At 38.7% G+C, this 22,126-nt stretch overlaps 1 protein-coding gene across 1 annotated transcript; it reads right to left on the bottom strand.

The window, feature by feature from the left end:
- Window positions 1–473: 473 nt before the first annotated feature.
- Window positions 474–10,955, bottom strand: LOC134662636 (poly(ADP-ribose) glycohydrolase). Its single transcript, XM_063518912.1, has 13 exons — window positions 10,879–10,955; window positions 10,518–10,804; window positions 10,014–10,175; window positions 9,435–9,544; window positions 8,800–8,943; window positions 8,339–8,421; window positions 6,372–6,534; window positions 5,186–5,316; window positions 3,836–4,023; window positions 2,464–2,589; window positions 2,024–2,141; window positions 1,436–1,668; window positions 474–967 (listed from the first exon to the last, which is right to left on the bottom strand). The coding sequence occupies exons 1-13, from the start codon at window positions 10,931–10,933 to the stop codon at window positions 530–532; spliced, it is 2,238 nt and encodes a 745-aa protein (XP_063374982.1). The 5' UTR covers window positions 10,934–10,955; the 3' UTR covers window positions 474–529.
- Between the last annotated feature and the right edge of the window lie 11,171 nt (window positions 10,956–22,126).

Here is a 22,126-nt window from a genome sequence, read left to right on the forward strand (position 1 = left end):
TAATCTCACTACAACATTCAACCTTATTACAAACTCATAAGGTCCACTACCATAGCTAGTAAATACTTAATTTAATAGTTAAAATTTAAAAATGAAAATGGTTAGTAGGTACTATACACTTTAATTCATTAATAAAAATACAGATATCACATATATACATTCTACAATAATGTGTAGGCACTATTGTTATGTAAGGAAACTCAATATGAAAGTTTTTATAGTCTAAACATGTTTTACTCTGTCGGTATGCAGACTAATGTATAGTTAACGTCAAATATAATGTTCACACTTTTGCAATTTTCGTCTCGGGGGCCTACCGCGAAAACTTTCCAATCTAATCCAATGAAGGCGTAATAAGAGTGACAGAGTAAGATGATTTCGGTTTTCGCGGTAGGCCCACTGTAGGCGGAAACTTTCGACATAATATTTGATGTCGAATAATCAAGAACTTGCAAAGTTAACAAGTGTAACTCTTAAATACAATGTAAGTTAAGATCAGACACTATAAAGTAACTAAGCAGTATATACATCAAATAGCTTTTTTACTAAAATAATCCGTTATCTTCTTAGCCATCTTCCTTTTCATCTCCGAACTGGGATCCGATTTACTTTGTTCAGATGTCTCACTCATATCCATAGAGTCATTTGTACTTTTTACAGAATCGTCCAATATATTAGTGTGTGATTTAGATAGATTTAGCTTACCATTCGACTGGTCTAGCTTGCTCATCTCTTCAAACAAATCTGTAGTAAGACTTTTACTATTGCTGGCGGCCATTTTGTTTGAACAGGACGCCATTTTGTTAGCCTCTGTGCTTGTTGATTTAGACACAGTTTCACTGTATTTTAATAGTTGTGTTTCTTGGGAGTCTGACTCATCTTGGGAGAACATGTCAGGTGATTGTTTGAGGAGCTCCTTTTGTAATGACTCGGAGAGTTCAAGTTCGTTCACGTCCAATGTGTCACTCTGAAAAATTATTAACAAAAATTAGAATTTATTAAGAAATTATTGATGATGATATCCCAGAGGTTTCCTTTTGAAAATGTTATTTCTATTTATAACCAGAGGGGCTACCGCGAAAACCGAAATTCGCAAATTGCGGGGATCTTTCTCTTTTACTCCATCATTGCCTTCAGAGGCGTAATTAGAGTGACAGAGAAAAATGCCCGCAGTTTGCGAACTTCGATTTTCGCGGTTATAGCCCGGGTATCTTTTTGCAACCATAATGGAAAACGTTTTTTTTTTTCAGAAATAAATTTGAACAAAAGGTCACTGACCATATCTGTATTATCCGTGGATATAAAAAAAATTATGCAAAAAATCCACAAACTCGTACAGAAGATCGTCTTAAATAAAATGTACCTAATAGACATAAAAACATGTTTTTTGTCAGTCGATGTCTTACGACAACTATAACTGACAGATGGTACTAACAACATCCATTTCTTCCACCTCCGTTTGTCTCTCCGTCGGTCTCGCCTGTTCTGTCGGTTGCGGTCCCGACGTGTCCGGTCTTGTCCGTTCACTCGCAGGCCCCGTTCCCGCGGTGTCCGGTGTGTGACAGGTCGGGACTTGTCCGGTCTTCAGCGCGTGTTGTAGGAAGCCGTGCAGGTTGCCCTTGCGAACGTCCGTCGTGCAGAACCGCGTGATCAACCGGTACAGTTGGCCTGGTACAGGTTTAGATATTAAAACAAAGACTGATAGATAAATCAATATTTTATTGAGTAACACGACACAAGTCTTCTTGAGCTTACTGTGGGGCATAGGCAATTTGTGTAATAAAATGTCCTATAATATTTATTTATTGGTGGGTTGACTGACAGAATAAATAAGTAATTGATTGATTCAGTTGTTAGTTGGTTGATATGATAATTGAGTCTATAATTGATTATAAAGTTACTTGTTTACTAGTTGGGGACTAATCTTTAATTAATTGGGTAGTTAGTTGGTTGACTGACGGAAAATGGTTGGTTTATTGAATGACTAAATCATAATTTAAAAAATGTATTATTATAAACTCACCAACAGTGACATTATATCTCGCCAGCAAGTTATAAATGTTCACAAACTCGTCCCGAATCCCCACATCGTTGAACGTGTAGTACGCCATAGGCCTCCGGGCCTCCGCGCACGCCATTAGCTGGAAATTATAAACACTTTATTTATATAACTGAGGATATATACAAAGCAGGGATACATTAAGAAAGTACAAGGGACTTAATCAACTTTCTAGTGTTACTCGTTGCTATGGTTACGTTCTTCTGGGTAACTCTTGAAATACCCTGATTTTATTTGTAATAGTAATTTCCATACTGGCCTATCTACTAAGTTAACAGTAGAATTTAATACAACATTTCTTCTAACAAACTGTGTCTCTTGGACAATCGGAAAGAAAAACAACACAAAAATGTGGATCCACCCAAAGGCGAGCTTATGCCTAAAAGGGATCTCTTCCAGCTAACCTGTATGAGGGTCTTGAGCTGCGGAGTGCCCCCGAAGGCCCCACAGCCCCAGTTGCCAGTAGCAATGCCGGGGTACTGAGTGCTTGTGGGCTGATCTTCAGAGTAAAAGGTAAATCCCACCCAGGCCTGAAACGAAAATAATATAAAGTATGGACACGAAAAAATCTAATCATGCATGATTAGATAAATCTTTTCAATTAATGAGAATTTTCAAGCAGCACTTTTTTATGAATTGTGGATAAAAATACAATGATAGTATAACGTTAAGTTGTTTGTGAGCTTCAGCATTATATATTCCACCGTACCTATACCGCAAGAGCTCGTAATTATAAGCAGAAATAACATAATAAAATCATAAACTGAAATAGATAACATACACTAGAAAACCGGCCAAGTGCGAGTCGGGCTCGCGCACGGAGGGTTCCGCACCATCAACAAAAAATAGAACAAAACAAGCAAAAAAAAACAAGCAAAAAAACGGTCACCCATCCAAGTACTGACCCCGCCCGACGTTGCTTAACTTCGGTCAAAAATCAAGTTTGTTGTATGGGAGCCCCACTTAAATCTTTATTTTAATCTGTTTTTAGTATTTGTTGTTATAGCGGCAACAGAAATACATCATCTGTGAAATTTCAACTGTCTAGCTATCACGGTCCGTGAGATACAGCCTGGTGACAGACGGACGGACAGCGGAGTCTTAGTAATAGGGTCCCGTTTTTAGGGTTCCGTAGCCAAATGGCAAAAAACGGAACCCTTATAGATTCGTCATGTCTGTCTGTCTGTCCGTCTGTCTGTCCGTCCGTATGTCACAGCCACTTTTCTCCGAAACTATAAGAACTATACTGTTGAAACTTGGTAAGTAGATGTATTCTGTGAACCGCATTAAGATTTTCACACAAAAATAGAAAAAAAAAAACAATAATTTTTTGGGGTTCCCCATACATCGAACTGAAACTCAAAAATTTTTTTCACCAAGTCCACTAAGGTTCCCGCCTCGGCCATCGGTGGACTTGCGTCACTCTTTCTTTAGTGTATGTTATCTATTTCAGTTTATAATTATATAATAGTGTGACTACTGACTACTTAAAAAACATAAAATCTAAATATTTCATAAAATAATTAGATAACATTAAAATCATCAATTTAATATAATAGGCTAAGCAAGCATATAGAAGTGCGTCTAGTGCTAGAATCGCCTGCTTGCGCCTTCTGGAAACACTGGGACGATGTACATATGGGGTCCAGAGGCGTAGTTTATAATTTATTATAGGTAATTTAGTATAAGTCTCACTAACATAAGATTAAGGGAATGTACACTAACACTATGGACATGGTCCGAAATAAAATATATTGAATTGAATTGAATATGTACCTTGTTGAGTTCTCTAAGTATAGCCGGCGGGCGGTACTGCAGCGCGGCGTTGGCGTAAGGCAGCGCGTCCAGCGCCAGCACGCACACGCGGCGGCGGCTCGAGGAGTCTAGCGGGGCGGCGTCGCTGAGGTCGCCGGACCAGCGGAAACTGGACCCGTAGCCCGAGTACTCGCTGTAGCGTTCGCAGCCTGACATAGTGAAAATAATTCATAATATTGGACAAATATATCGCAACTATTTCAATATTAACAGATACTATATAGTTCTAAAAATATTTTTTTTTATGGAATCTCTAAGAAGATACAAATAGGGTTGAAAATTCAGATTCAGATTCAGAGTTTTATTTGTAAAATGGGTCTCTATTGTTTCCCATAAAGTACATAATGTATGAACACAGACAATCCAAGTCAGTGTGTATGAAAGTCATAATGTATTCTTTGTCCGCATTTTCGTTAGACATAATTTGGTTTTTCTAAGAAACGCGTAACTTTTCAGAATTGCCATAAAACAAACCTAACCTATCTATAGGCTAACCTTACGAAAATCCTGAAAAGTTAAGGTTTCAGAATGATGGCTAATGATAATCTGACAATCATGGCCTCGACGGAAGACCAGCGTTGGCCCATTCAGGCTACACCATGCTGAGTCGGGACAATTTCGTGGCTAATTTATGTGTTATGTTATGTAATGATATGCGTTGTAATGTTATGTGTAAGTTTGTTTCTTGTTTCTCTTTTTATCTGTTTTATGCCACGAATAAACAATTTCTATTACATTATGACTTTCAATAATTATGTCAAACAAAGGGATTCGGTTGAAAATTCTTATGGAAAAACGATGTAATGTGTTCTCCACGGATGTATTCGGTCTAGACATGCGCAAAACGCTTCACTGAATTGAAAAGAGTGATTCATATCTTTCGCTCGCGCTGATATATCACTAATTTCGCTCAGTGGAACTGTAGACTATATTGTTCACGAGTGAGTAGAGAGAGATGTCAATCAATCAGATACATACAGCCAGTGCGACCAAGAAGGCGTATCAGGCGATACGATCCCGCCGTGTTTTCCCGACACCCTCCGAATTCTTCCGAACCACTCCCAAACCTATTCGCAGTCTCACTCGCACCTCGCGCTCGGCCGGCTCATTCGAATCATGAGTGGGAAAGAGCGCGCAAGGAACACTGAGCGACTGAGTTACTGAGCGAGTTAAATCATCAGTGAGTTGAAGAGTGAGCGAGTTCAATCAAAAGATATTCATACTTCATTTGAATCACTCACTCGTGAACGACCCATGTCTAATTCGGTCGGAGGTCGGCGATCAAACTGTCAATGTGTTGAATGAATTTACCTATAACCATGAGTGCTTCGTTCGGCCGCAGCACTTCGGTAAACAGCATGGACACCAATAACTCGGGGCTGATGACGAAGCGAATCTCCTCCTGCACACAACCGTATCCCAACACGCCCCCGCCGAGGTATCTGCAAGTTAATAATGTGTATAATGGGTCTCTATTGTTTACCAAATAGTTTTAAGTCATAATGTATTGTTTGCCCGCATTTTCGTTAGTCATCATTCATTTGGTTCAGAAACGCGTCACTTTTCAGGATTGCCATAAAACAAACCTAACCTAACCTATCTATAGGATAGCCTTGCGAAAATCCTGAAAAGTTTACGGTTTCAGTTTTATCGCGAAAGCTTATCTGGCGCAGTCGGTTGGATCACTCAAGGAGAGGATTCTGTTCACTCACTTGTTAGCAAAGTCCATCTGCACCAGCCCGTCAGAATCTTGAATAGTTCCACCGGCAGCTACATATAATAGTACTGCCGCGAGCGAGACACTAGATTGCGGCCAGGCGACATAAAAAAAACAATAGTTCCCCCGGCAGCTACGTGTAAAGGCACTGCAGCCAGGGAGGCAGCAGATTGTGACCAGGGGACAAAGAAAAGAGAAAATCTTGTCTGGCGCAGTCGGTTGGATCACTCGAGGAGAGGGTTATCTACACTCACTTGTTAGCAAAGTCCATCTGCACCAGCCCGTCAGAATCCTCAATAGTTCCCCCGGCAGCTACGTGTAAAGGCACGGCAGCCAGGGAGGCAGCAGATTGTGACCAGGGGACAAAGAAAAAAGCTTGTCTGGCGCAGTCGGTTGGATCCCTCGAGAGGGTTATGTTCACTCACTTGTTAGCAAAGTCCATCTGCACCAGCCCGTCAGAATCCTCAATAGTTCCCCCGGCAGCTACGTGTAAAGGCACGGCAGCCAGGGAGGCAGCAGATTGTGACCAGGGGACAAAGAAAAGAGAAAAGCTTGTCTGGCGCAGTCGGTTGGATCACTTGAGAGGGTTCTGTTCACTCACTTGTTAGCAAAGTCCATCTGCACCAGCCCGTCAGAATCCTCAATAGTTCCCCCGGCAGCTACGTGTAAAGGCACTGCAGCCAGGGAGGGAGCAGATTGTGACTAGGGGACAAAGAAAAGAGAAAAGCTTGTCTGGCGCAGTCGGTTGGATCACTCGAGGAGCGGGTTCTGTTCACTCACTTGTTAGCAAAGTCCATCTGCACCAGCCCGTCAGAATCCTCGATAGTTCCCCCGGCAGCTACGTGTAAAGGCACTGCAGCCAGGGAGGCAGCAGATTGTGGCCAGGCCGGGCAGCGCCGCGGCGGCACAGAGCGGCGCGAGAACGTCACCGCGCCGACCGGGGCTGCTCTATACAGAACGGGAGTTGAGGATAGTTTCTACAGTGTTATTACTGTTTGGGTTTCTTCAGAATATACTAGTGGCTCTGTGAGCTGTAGACCTCGCGAGCATAGCTTATTGGAACCGTGCACGATGAACGATGACAGCGGTTTGATCAATCAACAATACAAAGATTTTAATTTATTAAAAAAAAATACGAAGTTTAAGTGAAAAAAAAAATACAAAAAGTTATGTCTTACTGGGGATCGAACCCAGACTTTCTGTGTGCAAACAAAAAAAAAGCGGCCAAGTGCGAGTCGGACTCGCCCATGAAGGGTTCCGTATTTAGGCGATTTATGACGTATAAAAAAAAACTACTTACTAGATCTCGTTCAAACCAATTTTCGGTGGAAGTTTACATGGTAATGTACATCATATATTTTTTTTAGTTTTATCATTCTCTTATTTTAGAAGTTACAGGGGGGGGGACACACATTTTACCACTTTGGAAGTGTCTCTCGCGCAAACTATTCAGTTTAGAAAAAAATCATATTAGAAACCTCAATATCATTTTTGAAGACCTATCTATAGATACCCCACACGTATGGGTTTGATGAAAAAAAATTTTTTGGGTTTCAGTTCGAAGTATGGGGAACCCCAAAAATTTATTGTTTTTTTTCTATTTTTGTGTGAAAATCTTAATGCGGTTCACAGAATACATCTACTTACCAAGTTTCAACAGTATAGTTCTTATAGTTTCGGAGAAAAGTGGCTGTGACATACGGACGGACAGACAGACGGACAGACGGACAGACAGACAGACAAATATAGGAACAGTTTAGCTAGGTCAGCTCATATTCAAGTGCGCGTGCACCGCGATATGAGCTGACTAGCCAAAAGCTTAGGTATAGCTTTAAGGAACTCGGGACGCCAGTCCCGCTCGAACCTTTGTACGATCAACTTGATTGTTTTAATATACGGAGTTAATAATTCTTAAAGTGATTATCATTCCATACCAAATAGGTCACCCAGCTATTATATATAGAAGTAGAACAACTACTTCTAAACAGACATGACGAATCTATAAGGGTTCCGTTTTTTGCCATTTGGCTACGGAACCCTAAAAAAGCGATTGTTTACAAAATGCGCCATGATAGTTCTTAGCTAAGCTGACGAAATTCGGCTACTCATTCTCGAGTACAAACTAAATACCGCCTAAACCAGCAATACAATTTTTCTGCATTTTTTGCCATTTACTATGTAAATATGTCTCAAAAAGAAAATACTCTTGTGATATCGATACGACTATTTGTTTAAGCGCGAGGTATCACAACTCCTCCATTTTTAAAAATTTCCAAAAACGGGATCGACAAAATTTTTTTATTTAATCATAGAATCTGGTCACAAAATTTCACAAGAATCGGTTGAGAATTGTGACCTGTGGAGGAGAACATCCGGACATACAAAAGCCAAATGCCCGAGTCAAAACGTAGACCTTCGCTTACGCTTCGGTCAATAAAACTAGCAACCCGCCCCGGCTTCGCACGGGTTAACAAATTATACATAAACCTTCCTCTTGAATCACTTTATCTATAAACAGTAAATTAAAAAGAAACCGCATCAAAATCTGTTGCGTAGTTTTAAAGATCTAAGCATACATAGGGACAGACAGACAGGGGGAAGCGTAAGGGGAAGGGGTAGTGATCAATTCGGTCTTTGTTGTTAATTGTAGTTGGTTGTAATACGCGTCAATTTGGCGGGATTTTGATGCTGACTACAAAATGGATTAAAAAAAACAATGCTTTCTGGCAGATATAAAATAATATCACCTTTAGTGCAGACTCTTCTAAAGTAGTGGCACAAACACTTGAGCTTCTCCAAGATGGAATCTGATCCTGATGTTTCATAAAGACTGTAACAAAAATAAACGAATTTATGAAATGTAAATAAATAATGGATTTTTTTATTATTATTTATACTATAATATTTGTCTTAATAAATATGCAATAAGAATTGAGGCATAAAAACTTTTATTTATTTAAAAAAATCGAAGGGGTATAACTGTGAGCCATAGCTGCGTTTGAGAAGCGGTCACGCGACTTCCTCTAGCTATCCTCTTAATAAATATACTTGGTCAACCAGATCCCGACAGTAGAAAAAGGCGGCAAATTTGAAAAATGTTGCCGCGAAGGGATATCGTCCCATAGAAAATTTGAATTTCGCGCCTTTTTTCACTGACAAGACTTGGTTGACCAGGCATAAAAAAAATATACATAACGAAAATACTCACGTATTAAAGTTGATGTGCGGGAAAGAGGCATATTCTGAACTCTTCTTGGTGCTGTTCCGCCGTGGAAACGTACAGAAGAACGCGTTTGCGAGCAAACTCGATATTTGCTGCTGCGACAGTGATATTGACCGGTTTTTGTGCTGTCTGCAAGGAGTAACCAAAATGTTTACTTTTTTTCATCTTTAGAGCAGATATCGATTTCAAAATTCTAGTTATACCTAAAGGCATAGATAAACTGGTACTAACTAACTAGTAGGGGGCCGAGGGGGCGAGGGGGCGCATACCAAGTTTTACAACGGACGCATCCGCCCGCTGCTCCCTCAGTCCTCTTACTCGTCATGCATTTATTATTTCTAGCTTTTGGGCTAATAGCCAGTTTGTATGGAGTGAGCACTCAAAAATTAAAAAAAAAGCATCAAAAATTGTAAAATACCCTATAAATAGTAAATATATTCATATCCAGAATAACAGAGTAAACGTTTGATATTTTATCAATGGTTCAAGCATACTTATGTATGTATATGTCGACTGCCGACTTTATACAGTCCGCATCAATCCGAATATCAGATACTTTTGGTGTGTTTGTGTTGTTTCATCTCCTACCATTGATGCTGCCTGTACAAAGTAACACTTACTTGAGCAATGGTATAGGGGATTGTATTAATTTAGGCAACTCAAGTGCAAGTTTAGCAATCTCGGGCAATGTGACATCAAAGAAGTACTGGGATTCCTCTTCTTCTAAATGCTGAAAATAAATATATGGCAAACTGTAATAACTTTTTAACCTGCTGGGAAAGTGTTCAATAGCCAGGTCCACACAGAGCGAGCATACACGGCCTGGCATATGTCTTCGGGCGTGCGTGTCCGCACTGGCCGTTTTGTGACTGTGTATGCTCGCTCTGTGTGGACCCGGCTAATTGACAAGATTTCTTGCTTTGATCTTTTGTTTTAAACAACATAGTAAAAACTTTGCTTAGTTGAAAGCTAGCTAGATTCCAGAAAATACATGGGAAGTATAGATAACAAAGAAGCCATATAGCAAGGTTGATTTGTGTAAGATTGTACCAAAATATTTGAATTTATATATTTAATATTTATTTACTTGAACACCATGTACAATACAAGACAAATACTCTTTATTGCACATCTCAATAAAAGAAAACGATACAAAACATCAGGCGGTCTTATTGCTAAAAATGTATTATTGATATTACCTCATTAAACAGCTTATGTAGTGCTCTGAACTTCCAAGTGTTCTTGAACTGTGTGTTGTAACTTAATATAGCTTCGGCCAGCTCCTGGCTGTTCCGAACTGGCTTCCACAGGGCACTCTGGATTAAACCCCAGCGCTTCTTCAAGTGTGTTTCTCCTGAGCTCTACACAATAAATAAAGAAAAACTTCAAAGCCCCAAACTTGAAATAATGATATAATTTTGAACAATGGTGTTGTTGGTTACATTAAATACATAAAATTACTCTGATCAGATAGTTTGATAGAATAATAAAAAGAAAGGGTCGTCCATTAATTACGTCACACGTTTAGGGTGGTCAAGAAAATGTGGCTTCTCGTGACAAAAGGGAGCCAGGCACTAACTTTGTGACATCACTTTAACTTCACCTGTAACCAAATATTGTTTGGATTTGGATTATGGAATATACCATTTTAAAACAATTCACTGTAATAGACATCTGTAGATACAATTTATAAATAAACTTACATCTTCAACTGGATATAAACTCTGATTAGAGCACGGCATCCTGACGAAATCGTGGTCCCATTTGTCTTGTCCGTTCTGCGGTTTAGGCGGCCGGTCGCCCGGTACGCAACCGCTACTCGGAATATGGTACAACACCGTGTGGTTAAATGCCGGGGCCACTAAAGGGAACTCTGGAGCTCCCCATGGGGATTGCGCCCCCCATATCTCGGTTAAAGGAACGCCTCGCCAGTTATTATCACTTTCCATGTCGGTGGTCATAGCGAACGCGCGAAAATCATGCCTTGCCACTGTAAACGAACTGTTTTAAATTGTTGTTCATATAATGCAAAAATATGTGTAATAATATTAAAAGCAAGTTAACCTTTGTAACTTTTAGATAATATTTTTGTAAAATAAAGCGTTAAGTTAATTTTCATTAAAATAACGAAATAAGATGATAGTAAATAACATACATATTTGTCAATTTTGACGTCTACGGCTACTTTTTTTTTATTCTTCTACGGCTAAGTCCGGTCCAGTCACAGAAACAAAAGTTATTTTATATCCGTTTCTTGATAGCGAAACTCCTATAGGCATGTTCGGGTTTGGGGTTTCGCCGCAATAATCGCCATCAATTTGAACTTGAATGGAACTTGACGCTCGAGTGTTGACATTTCATCATTAATTGTTTGATGTTAGTTTGTTTTCACGGTTTTCAATTTTTTTGGTATCCCAGTTTTGCTAGAGTAATAACGCGAAATGTTGGAAGCAGAAACAACTAACGAACGGACCATTCTGGATTACCTGAACGATGATTGTTGGCGCGCCTTGTTCCCATACGTGCCCGTCCAGGACATCTTAAAAAGCGAGCGCGTCAGCCGCCGGTGGCAGCGAGTAGTGCTGCTGTACTTGCAAGGGATCCGCTTTAGTTTTTCTTCAGCCGAGGAATCTGATTGTGCGGACCCTTCAAATGCCTCATATTTTAGTTTGCCGACGTCAATGTACGAATCATTCGAGAGGTGGACAACTAAACTAGGCAAATCAGTAGCTGGTACCTACTGCACGAATCATGAGAGTTTAAAAAAATTGACAGAAAACTGTCCCAATCTTGAAGCTTTGACGCTGATCAACCTTGAAGAACCTAAAGCCAAAAAATTTCAACAGAATTTAATGAAAGACTTGCAGTGTGTAAAACAGCTTTGTGTCAGTACATGTGACCTCTCAGATCAGTTTGTCAGTCAGTCCATAGCTGACAAAGCATTAGAAGAGCTAGAATTCAATGACTGTTTTGAAATAACAGGGGAATGTTTAAGTTCTGCAAACTTATCTAACTTGAAATCCCTTGTCTTGAAGATGTGCCTCAAGCTGCAAGCTCCGTACATAATATTATCTATCCCCCAACTTGGTGAGCTGACAAAACTCGAACTAATTGATGTTCCTAAACAAATATCAAAGAATATTCAGTTAGTATTGGACAAGATGCCTAAATTAGAATGGCTAGAAATAAACACCCATCGTAGGAGAATGAATCAATGTTATCTAGTAAACTATAAGCCTCTCTGTCGTCTCGGTCACTTGAAATATCTGCGTACAAACCTCAAAGTATCAGACGAGTCTGTGGAAGCTATAACTCGATGTTGCAAGGAGCTGGAAACCTTGGAGTTTGGTGACTGTGAGTGTCTCAACTCGGACGGCTTGGAGGCAATATGTCGAAATGCAGGAGACCACCTCACTGATCTTGGGCTGTACTTTTTCTGTCACCTAGACGATGATGATGTGGTAAATTGTGTCCGCAGCTGTCCCGAGCTCACATCGCTGACAATTGGTGGGTCATGTCAGTTAACCCCTGCTTTGCCAGCGCGTGTGTCAGCCGCTCGGCATGAAGTGAGTCCGGGAAATGAATTGTGTCTGGACCTCAGTGAATCAGATCTGAGTAACCCAGATTACCGACGTAGCATCGGTATGGAGGAATTTGAAGAGATTGAGGAGGAGTATGAGGACCTGTCTGTGTATTTAAGTTGAATTTTTTAATCCTGTTAAAGTTAGGTTACAAATTTCAGTTATGTTACTTATTAATAAAGAACAAATAATAAATGGCGAAATTGTTATATATCATTATTTGATTTTCAACATTCACCAAGGTCTCAAGTCTCAAGAGACCTATGGAACTCTCCGCGCAAGCTCGTATTTATGCCTACGAATATGTTAAAATATATTATGGTTGACCTTCACCGATGCGTCTGACTGAAGAAACTTATATTTTATGAAAGAATAATATACAGAAGGATTGCTTAAAGAAATACCTATGGTCAAGGCTATTTTTTAGTTTTATCCGTCGTGTGATCCTCCACAGCCGGACCACCTCGCCTGATTGCGCTCAGTTTTTAATGGCGAAATGTACCCCTAATGTACCTTATGTACCTCGCCGGAAATTGAACGTAAGTACCTCTGTAATTTGGCAGATTAAAGGGTATAGCTGGGTAAGCATGGTCAAACTGCCCTTAGCGAAAAAAACTATTTCCTTTTACTGGATTATTTTATTAACCTATGTATATGTAGTGCTTTCACCAAATATTAAGCCTCAAATGCTTCATTTAAAAAAAAATGCAAAAAAAGAAAAAAATATATATTTTATTACAGCCAAAGTACTAATCCGATTTCTTTGTAATTTGGGTATGTTGTATATACAATTAAGGTAGCTTTCTGAAAAAATTAATATTGAATTATCTCTTAAAATAATAGTAAAAAATTGAGATGAAAATTTTCAGAAAAATAAAAAAAATGCATGCGAGATAGCGACAGTTATCAAATTTACATATTTCATGTAGAATTTAATAATGTTTAACATATATTTTTTTCAAAAATTAAAATCGGGATTAACAGTGTTAAAAACTCGAATTTGTAACATCCCATAATACCTTCTCTTCATACAAAATAACTTGTACGTTATACTAGAAAGTTATATTCCCAACGCAGTTTGAATTTAGAACGCGACTTATTTTGCTTAGGGCGGACCTTAAACTCCGTGGCTGTATTCGGCTAGGGCGAACGGCATTCAGGGATTAAAAAAAAAGCGCGGGAACAGGAAAATAGGCACGAATTTTATACAGAGCGTTAACGATTGAAAAATGTCTGTTCCTTTGATGAATAAACAGGCCATAACTGTTTAAAAAAAAAATTGATGAATAAAATACGTCACATTCTAAATTCAAATTCGTAAAGACTGTGTTCATTCTTCATTCGTTTATGACTACTTAGCTTTGCTTGTATTTTTTTTTTTTATTAAAAATGGGCTTACTCATGGCCACAGACTAGCCGGGGCGAAGACGTGGCCTACGATGGAGCGAGTCTGCCCAGAAGGTGCCTGTTCACCCTTGATTTGAAGAGAGAGTATTATTGGGATGTTACAAATTCGAGTTTTTCACACTGTTAATCCCGATTTTAATTTTTGAAAAAAATATATGTTAAACATTATTAAATTCTACATAAAATATGTAAATTGGATAACTGTCGCTATCTCGCACGTATTTTTTTTATTTTTCTGAAAATTTTCATCTCAATTTTTTACTATTATTTTAAGAGATAATTCAATATATTTTTTTTTCAGAAATCGACCTTAATTATATATACAACATACCCAAATTACAAAGAAATCGGATTAGTACTTTGGCTATAATAAAATAAAAATGATTTTTCTTTTTTTGCATTTTTTTTTAAATCTTAAGCATTTGAGGCTTAATATTTGGTGAAAGCACTACTTATTATATAGGTTAATAATCCAGTAAAAGGAAATTGTTTTTTTCGCTAAGGGCAGTTTGGCCATGCTTACCCGGCTATACCCTTTGACTAAGTTTGAAAGTCCGTCTATTATGGCTCCTCTACACGATGGGCCAACGCCGGCCACTCCAAGGGACGCATTTATGCGTTAGAGGGAGCAAGTGATATTCTCTTATTGATCTCTATTATTGATAGGGTCGCTTAAAAATATTTGACGGCTCATAAAAATCAAAATTATGTGATTACTCTCATCTGGCATAAATATCACTCCACTGTGAATGCAAATTATAGCTGGTCAACCAAATCTTGCCAGTAAAAAAACTCAAATTTTCTATGGGATATCCCTTCGCGCCTACATTTTTCAAATTTGCCGCCTTTTTCTACTGTCAAGATCTGGTTGACCAAGTATACATGTAGGATGGCAGACGGACCACATATATATCTGACCATAGAAGGTAGCATCCTATAGAAATGGTCTACGTGTGCCTCCGTGAGGGACAAAACATACGCATGATTGGTCGAATTTATTTGTTGCCACACCATAATCCATACTATAGTGTGTCAAAGGTCTGTTTGACTTCAAACATAGACAGAGAGAATCATACTATCTTTATTTAACACTAGTACTAAAGAAAAGAAAAGGATGAGTATAGTTTTTTCTGTTCCTATTTACTGACAAGATTTGATTGACCCAGTATAATTTATGGTGGGGAATAAAAAAAAATGTGAGACTGATAGTCGATTTAGACTCTCGCACGAGCCACGATTCGAACTGCGAGCCGTGCCACGAGACGCGAGTCCACCGCTTACACTCGCGTTCGGCTTGTCATTCGGTTATAAACCTTATGCCGTGCCGTTAGTGTTTAAATTATATTAGCTCGACGAGCTTGCGAGCCACGAGACGAGCCGCGAGCCCACCGCTTACACTCTCGTCTCGTGGCTCGGCTCGCGGCTCGTCTCGTGGCTCGCGCGAGAGTCTAACTAAACCGCTTTTGACAAGGACAAACAATAATAGCGCTTTCGCTGCTACTCCTACTAAGATAGATAAGACTATCCCGTTCTGTCAGTTATCCCCACCACTCATGCCCCATCCAGTTTAATACTATACTTGGTCAACCAGATCTCGACAGTAGAAAAAGGCGGCAAATTTGAAAAATGTAGGTGCGAAAGGATTTTCGTCCCATAGAAAATTTGAATTTCGCGCCTTTTTTTACTGACAAAATTTGGTTGACCATCTATAGATTCATGATTTTCACAGACACAAATCAACTCCACACTCGCGTTCGCGGCTTCGCGCCGCGATACATAAGTCTGGAGGGGGCTTTAAGTTTGACACTGACAGTTGACAGTTAACTTTAGCGTCCTTTTTCGTATGTTTTTCGTTAGTTGCTTGTCTGTTTGTTGTTGTGTTCTGTTTACTACTAGTTTTATCCTTGGAGGATACATAATCAAACGGAGACGCCATGTCTGTAATTTTCTGTACAAAACAGTCTGCCGATTTTTGCGGGGGAGGGGAACGTCAAATGTATGCGTAACGTAAAAATAGCCATGTCAGATAAACGTCAGTCCATACATTGTGTATGACCGTTGGCCGCCTATTTTCGACAGAGGGCCTGTTAATGGCTACTCCGTTTAGTTGTATCCTCCAAGGTTTTATCTGAGATAGTGAAATGTTAGAACTAGATAACGAATGGACGATACTGGATTACCTGAACGAGGACTGCTGGCGCGCAGTGCTGGGCTATGTGCCCATCCACGACATTGTACGAAGCGAGAGCGTCAGCCGCCGGTGGCAGCGAGTGGTGCTAATGTGTTTAAACGGGATACGGTTTAGTTGCGAAATATTAACGGTGAATAATCATGTTCACTCTTACGACGCTTTTAGAGGCTTTTGGATGCGAAGGTCAAAGTATGAATCATTCGAATGTTGGTCTACCAAACTTGGCTCCGCGGTTGTGGGGGTTGTGGCCACATATTGCATGAATGAAAAAAATTTAGAAATTGTTAGACAGAACTGCCCTAATGTTGAAGCTCTAACGTATTTCCAGTTAATATCCGTATAATATTTCCAGTTTAACGAAACTAAACTAGTAGTTCGCCCCGAACTGAGAACCAGCCCATCGACACCCCATACTATGATAACTTAGGAACGTACTTGTTACCAACGTTGAGGCATAGTAAATAATCTTATCGAATTAAAATGATTGCTGTTGCATTTTGGTAGCACATACCATACTTGCTTTCAAACATACACGTATTATACCTACTTTTCTTTAGGTTGGTATGATCGGTAAAACGTCTACCTTCATTCTAAATTGTCGTGAAAGCGGTTATGTTACGTGTTTATTTTTGTGTTTAGACTAAATAACTTTAGCTTTTATTTAAATGGGGGGCAAATCTTTAAGAAAATGTGAAGTTTGTGGGGTCAGGCGTGTAAGGAAACTTACCTACTTCTGATATATTTTTGGCAAGATTTCCCCTTGATTCGAACAGGTCGGTAAACTGATGTTTTTGTGCGATATTTTCATTTTGAGTCGTTACCAGATACTATTTTAATTAGTTTGGAGTAGTTTTTATCGTTTACAATCCTTGATTAAAACGAAAACATTCTGTGAATAGATTCTTCTTGTAAAAAACTAGGTAACCTAAGACACGAATAGTGTGCGAATAACTTATCGATAATCCCTTTATTTCAGATATCGACTATGGGTAAAGGTAACAGGTAATGAGGATTTGGAATATTTACCTATACAAAGGCTGAATGAAATCTACAAGTGAATGTAAATAAGCCTGACAGCTTTTTCCCTTTGTGGGAAGTTGGAGTTCACAGCCTTCACAGGCAAGACTCAGTGTTTGCAGGAGTGCTCTAAAAGTAGATTGTAGCTTTAGTTACGTTCATAAGCGTATTGTAATATGCCTACGTAAATATAAAACTATCTGTATCTTATCTTTATTATGTAAAATAAAATTATTTTTATGTTTTGCATTTATTTTATTAATCCACCTGATTCTCAATATTTACTTTTACAGTAGTACAGTAAAACAGCACGTATCGCACATTTATCGATATCGATAAACAGTAGGTACCGGAAGTGTCGAGCCCTAGCGTTGTTTTTTTTTGTGTTGGCAGTATTGACATGTATTTGGTGTGTTGGCACAATGTACGTTCTTAATTCGGTTTAAGGCTTGTTCGAGAGTGCCGACTCTTAAAACGTAGTGATTTAATATTCTTTGCTGAGAACTCGCGGTTAACCAAAAATTATATAGCGATTGACTTTGTTGCACCTACTTAGGTACTCGTATAGTGCGACATAAAATAATAGAAAATAAATGAGGGCGCCACTTTCTACGTAACTGTCATATTTTTGACGTAAAATGCTTACACATGGCAACAATTTAGTATGGACATTTTTGAGTTCCATTTTATTTAATTTCTACTATTTTATGTCGCTCTATAGGCGGCAATGGATCAAAGATCGCGTGGATTTATTGCAAGGTCTGTGGAGCCTTTAACTGATTGATTTAAGCAAAGAGTAGTATGTATAATATATTTGGCCAAGCAGATCTTGTCAGTAGAAAAAATGTAGGCGCGAAGGGATATGGTCTCATAGAAAATTTGAGTTTCGCGCCTTTTTCTACTGACAAGATTTGCTTTTTTGCATAAATTTTGAAGCGCCATTTACAAGTTTAGCGTTAAGTAATATAGATGGCGCTATTTTTTCGAATAAAGGGCTTCGCAAAGAGTAGTATAATATATATATGAGAAAGAGAGCCCTGTTGGAACTTTTTTGTATCCATTATGAAGCGCCATCTGTAAATCCGAACACACAATATTAACGTCAATATTCATACCTACAGGGCCTGTTTACACATTGATTAATGTTTAATATGAGTTCATACATTTGCTACAAATGTATAAACTCACACTAAACATTAATCAATGTGTAAACAGGGTCATATATAATTTGTTATATCAAGAGTTTTGCTCTTCTTACCCATTAATCAACAACTTTATTATAATATTTGCTTGCTATAGGTATATATTGGCAAGCAGATATTTTAAAGTCCAACAGGTAACGTAAGTACAATACAATGATATCCAAGAATGATTTTAACAAGAAAATTATAATAAAGTAGCTTATTAAATACCGGATAAAATAAAATAACAAGGTAAGTATAAATGGGAAAGAAAAGATAGTTGATATTTCATAATTTAAAATTCAAAAGTTTATTACACAAGTCACATTTACCTATACAGAAGTTTATCTACTACACATAGTGATATAACATTTACATGATGATAACATGGCAACAGATACAAATACCTACAGGAGCCAATACCTGGGTAAACATAACGTTATTGTATGCTGTAATAAACTATAGTATACAAACGTAAAAGAAAACTTCGCAACTGATACATGTACAGGAGCCAATACCTGGGTAAACATAACGTTATTGTATGCTGTAATAAACTATATTATACAAACGTAAAAGAAAACTTCGCAACTGATACATGTACAGGAGCCAATACCTGGGTAAACATAACGTTATTGTATGCTGTAATAAACTATATTATACAAACGTAAAAGAAAACATCGCAACAGATACAAGTACAGGAGCCAATACCTGGGTAAACATAACGTTATTGTATGCTATAAAGTCCTGACTGACTAATATCAAAGCTCAGCCCAAACCGTTTGACCTAGAAAACTGAATTATTGGCAATCGGTTGTTTAAAATTAACGCATTCACTGTCAGCAACCCGCCAGGTGGGTGCACTATCCGTAGTCGATTTTCGCTACATACGGTTTTTCCCATGTTATCGGCTACGCTCGTAGCGCGTAGCAAGCGCTGGCACCGAAAGTGTTAAGGGCTCATTTAGACGGTGCGAGAACTCGCATGCGAGTTTCCTTACATTGCGTTATTTGATCGGTCGGCTGAATTGATGTTACATTAATGGTCCGCAATGTAACTAAAATCTCATACGAGTTCACACATGAGCCCTTAGTTTGGAGACGTGAAAGGTACTGCGTCATCATCTTCCGCGCGTAATCCGGGCTTTTTGCCACGGCTCGATGGGAGCCTGTGATCCGCTTGTTAAGTAATCCCATGAATCGGCGTAGGCATTCGTTTTTAAGAAAGTGACTGCAATCTGACCTTCCAACCCAAAGGGTAAACTATATCGGTAGGTACCTTCACCGAAAAACGACTGACAAATATCAAATGCTATTTCGCAAATAAGTTTCGAAAATCTCATTGATACCAGCTGAATTGAAAAACTCATCAGAATTTGAGGCGTAATAGACATTTCATCAAATATTAGGCTACACAGTCTGTCAGCAGGTTCTTTTGAAGCCATTGTTTTTTTTAATTTCTTCGGATATAATTGTATTTATGCCACTGGTCAGTTTAATTTGGCGTTTAATGGCTTTGCCAGATGGCAGTGAAAAATATTCACACATCAGCCAGTAGCACTTTGGACTCTTTTTGTAAAGCGACATTGTCAGTATTTTTTTTCTAATGAATAGCGTCGTCCTTCAGGTTGCTTCGTTGATTGTTTTTGCATGTTCACTAAAAGCCGAGCTGGTTTCGTCATGTGCCGCACTACTGTCTGGTACATTTGGTGAGCTTGTTCCAATCGTTGCTTGTATGAAAGTTCCCTTTTGCGCAAACGGTTAACTTCCATTTGAAATTGTTTAACCTTAAGCTGCACCTCAATTTTCTTCGAACCTGAAAGAAAACAAAATTATAATATTAAGTACCTTTAATTTTTAATAACTTTTGGCTTTGGTTTGTCACTATACATTTATAGTTATTTGTTTTACAAGGGGGCAAAGTTGTTGTTTAACCGCTCGTGCTAATATTGATACCCGACCAAGCGAAAGATTCTTGAGAGTTGCGAGGGTTTCAAAGCACGAGGGTTAAACAAAATTTGCCCCCGAGTGAAACACAAAATTTTTCACCACACCAACCCGAAGCAAATATTAAATGTAAAATATCAAACCAAATCACATTCAAATGTTCGAATGTTATTAAATATTTATCATCCAAAATCATCAATTAAAAGTCAATTCTACCAGCAAACATAAGAAAACAACTCAAAATTTGCATTTGATTACTTTGCCTCACATGTGATTTACTGATAGCAAAGTGCAATTTAGCTATCCGTTTTTGAAGTGCAAAGTAAGCCTTTCCTAGCTGGTGTGGTGAAAAGTTTGTTATGTCATCAAATTTAGTATTGATACATTTTTTTATTACCGACTGTATTTTTATCTCTACAATTATCTTTCACTGATTGAGAAAATTATAAATACACCATATTTACGAGTTACATTTATTTTTTACCTAGTTCCTATGCTCAGCTTTGGTTTTCATCATCATCTCGAATCGATCTCTTCATAATAAATATAACCTATTAAGTACCTACATTATATTGATATACACAATCAGTATGGCATTATAACTTATAAATATTTTTAATTACCGTGATCTAATGTCCTTCTTTTCGAACGGGTCATCCCACTATAATTATGTTCTGCCAATACTGAAGACTCTGCAGTAGTTATGTTGTTGATGGTAGGCATCTCAGAATGTTGTGTGGCAGGTGTCACTAGAAGAATACAAAGAAATATACAAAATCATTGTTTACGCGCGTACTTCAGAACTTAGCAGATCTTAGAATTCTATCGAGACTCCAGAAAAATAAATACTAACAAATATTTTCTATTCATGTTTCTCACATACGTATATGTATTTTAATCACTACATAGTATAAAACAAACTCGCTTCCCGCTGTCTGTCTGTCTGTGTGTATGCTTAGATCTTTAAAACTACGCAACGGATTTTGATGCGGTTTTTTGATAGAGTGATTCAAGAGGAAGGTTTATGTATAATTTGTTAACCACAGCAAAGCCGGGGCGGGTCGCTAGTTAAAAATAAATTATGGTGATTGAATCCATTTTTATCTAGAAACAAAATACCTACAGAAAATACAGCTTTTATCGCTAAGGGCCCTATCATACTGGCGATTAGCGAGACTCACCGAGAAAATGCTAACAAAGACAATTATAGGTACCTATATGTATTGCATTGTCACCCGACTTACTTAAGTACCTATGTGAACTTTCAGCTCAACCGAATGATGGGAAGTGGGTCTAGTTTAGCTTGCAAGATTGCTGCAGTAGGTTGGGCCATGCTCAGTGTAGGGCTCCGTAGTTACCTTCTGTCAAAATAAAGTCGGCATCATTGATTTTTGTATCCATAGGTACCGAATTGCAGCTTTCTAGCACTAAGGCGCACGGCACACTGCATCCGATTCCGACAAGCGGGATGTGGTTATAATACGCGCAAAGCGTTGTCTCGCTCAAAAATCAGAGCGACGTGCTAATTGGGTGCAGTGTAAATAGTGTAATGCGCCTTACGATCACGTAGCAAATCCACAGACGAACAGACACAGACAGACAGGCAGACAGACAGATATAGCGAAACCATAAAAATTTATGCTTCCTCGGTATGTATCTAGTTGACACAGAACCCTAAACAATGAAAAATATTACACAACTTTGGGAACAAATCAAATTATTTTAGGAAGCGCTGATGGCCTAGCGGTATGAGCATGCAACTTGCAATCCGGAGGTTCAAACCCCGGCTCGTACCAATGAGTTTTTCGGAACTTATGTACGAAATATCATTTGATATTTACCAGTCGCTTTTCGATGAAGGAAAACATCGTAAGGAAACCGGACTAATCCCAATAAGGCCTAGTTTACCCTCTGGGTTGGAAGGCCGCTTTCGTAAAAACTAGTGCCTACGCCAATTCCTGGGATTAGTTGCCAAGCGGACCCCAGGCTCCC

This window comes from Cydia amplana, chromosome 1 (assembly GCF_948474715.1).
Source record: "Cydia amplana chromosome 1, ilCydAmpl1.1, whole genome shotgun sequence".
Taxonomy (NCBI): Eukaryota; Metazoa; Arthropoda; class Insecta; order Lepidoptera; family Tortricidae; genus Cydia; species Cydia amplana.

Coding starts and splice junctions, on each gene's coding strand:
- LOC134662636 (XM_063518912.1), bottom strand. CDS start 10,933: ATGAAAATTAACTTAACGCTTTATTTTACAAAAATATTATCTAAAAGT. Junction 4,024..5,185: donor CGAAGCACTCATGGTTATAG/GTAAATTCATTC, acceptor TCACTATGTCAG/GCTGCGAACGCTACAGCGAG. Junction 2,142..2,463: donor AGCTCAAGACCCTCATACAG/GTTAGCTGGAAG, acceptor TATAATTTCCAG/CTAATGGCGTGCGCGGAGGC.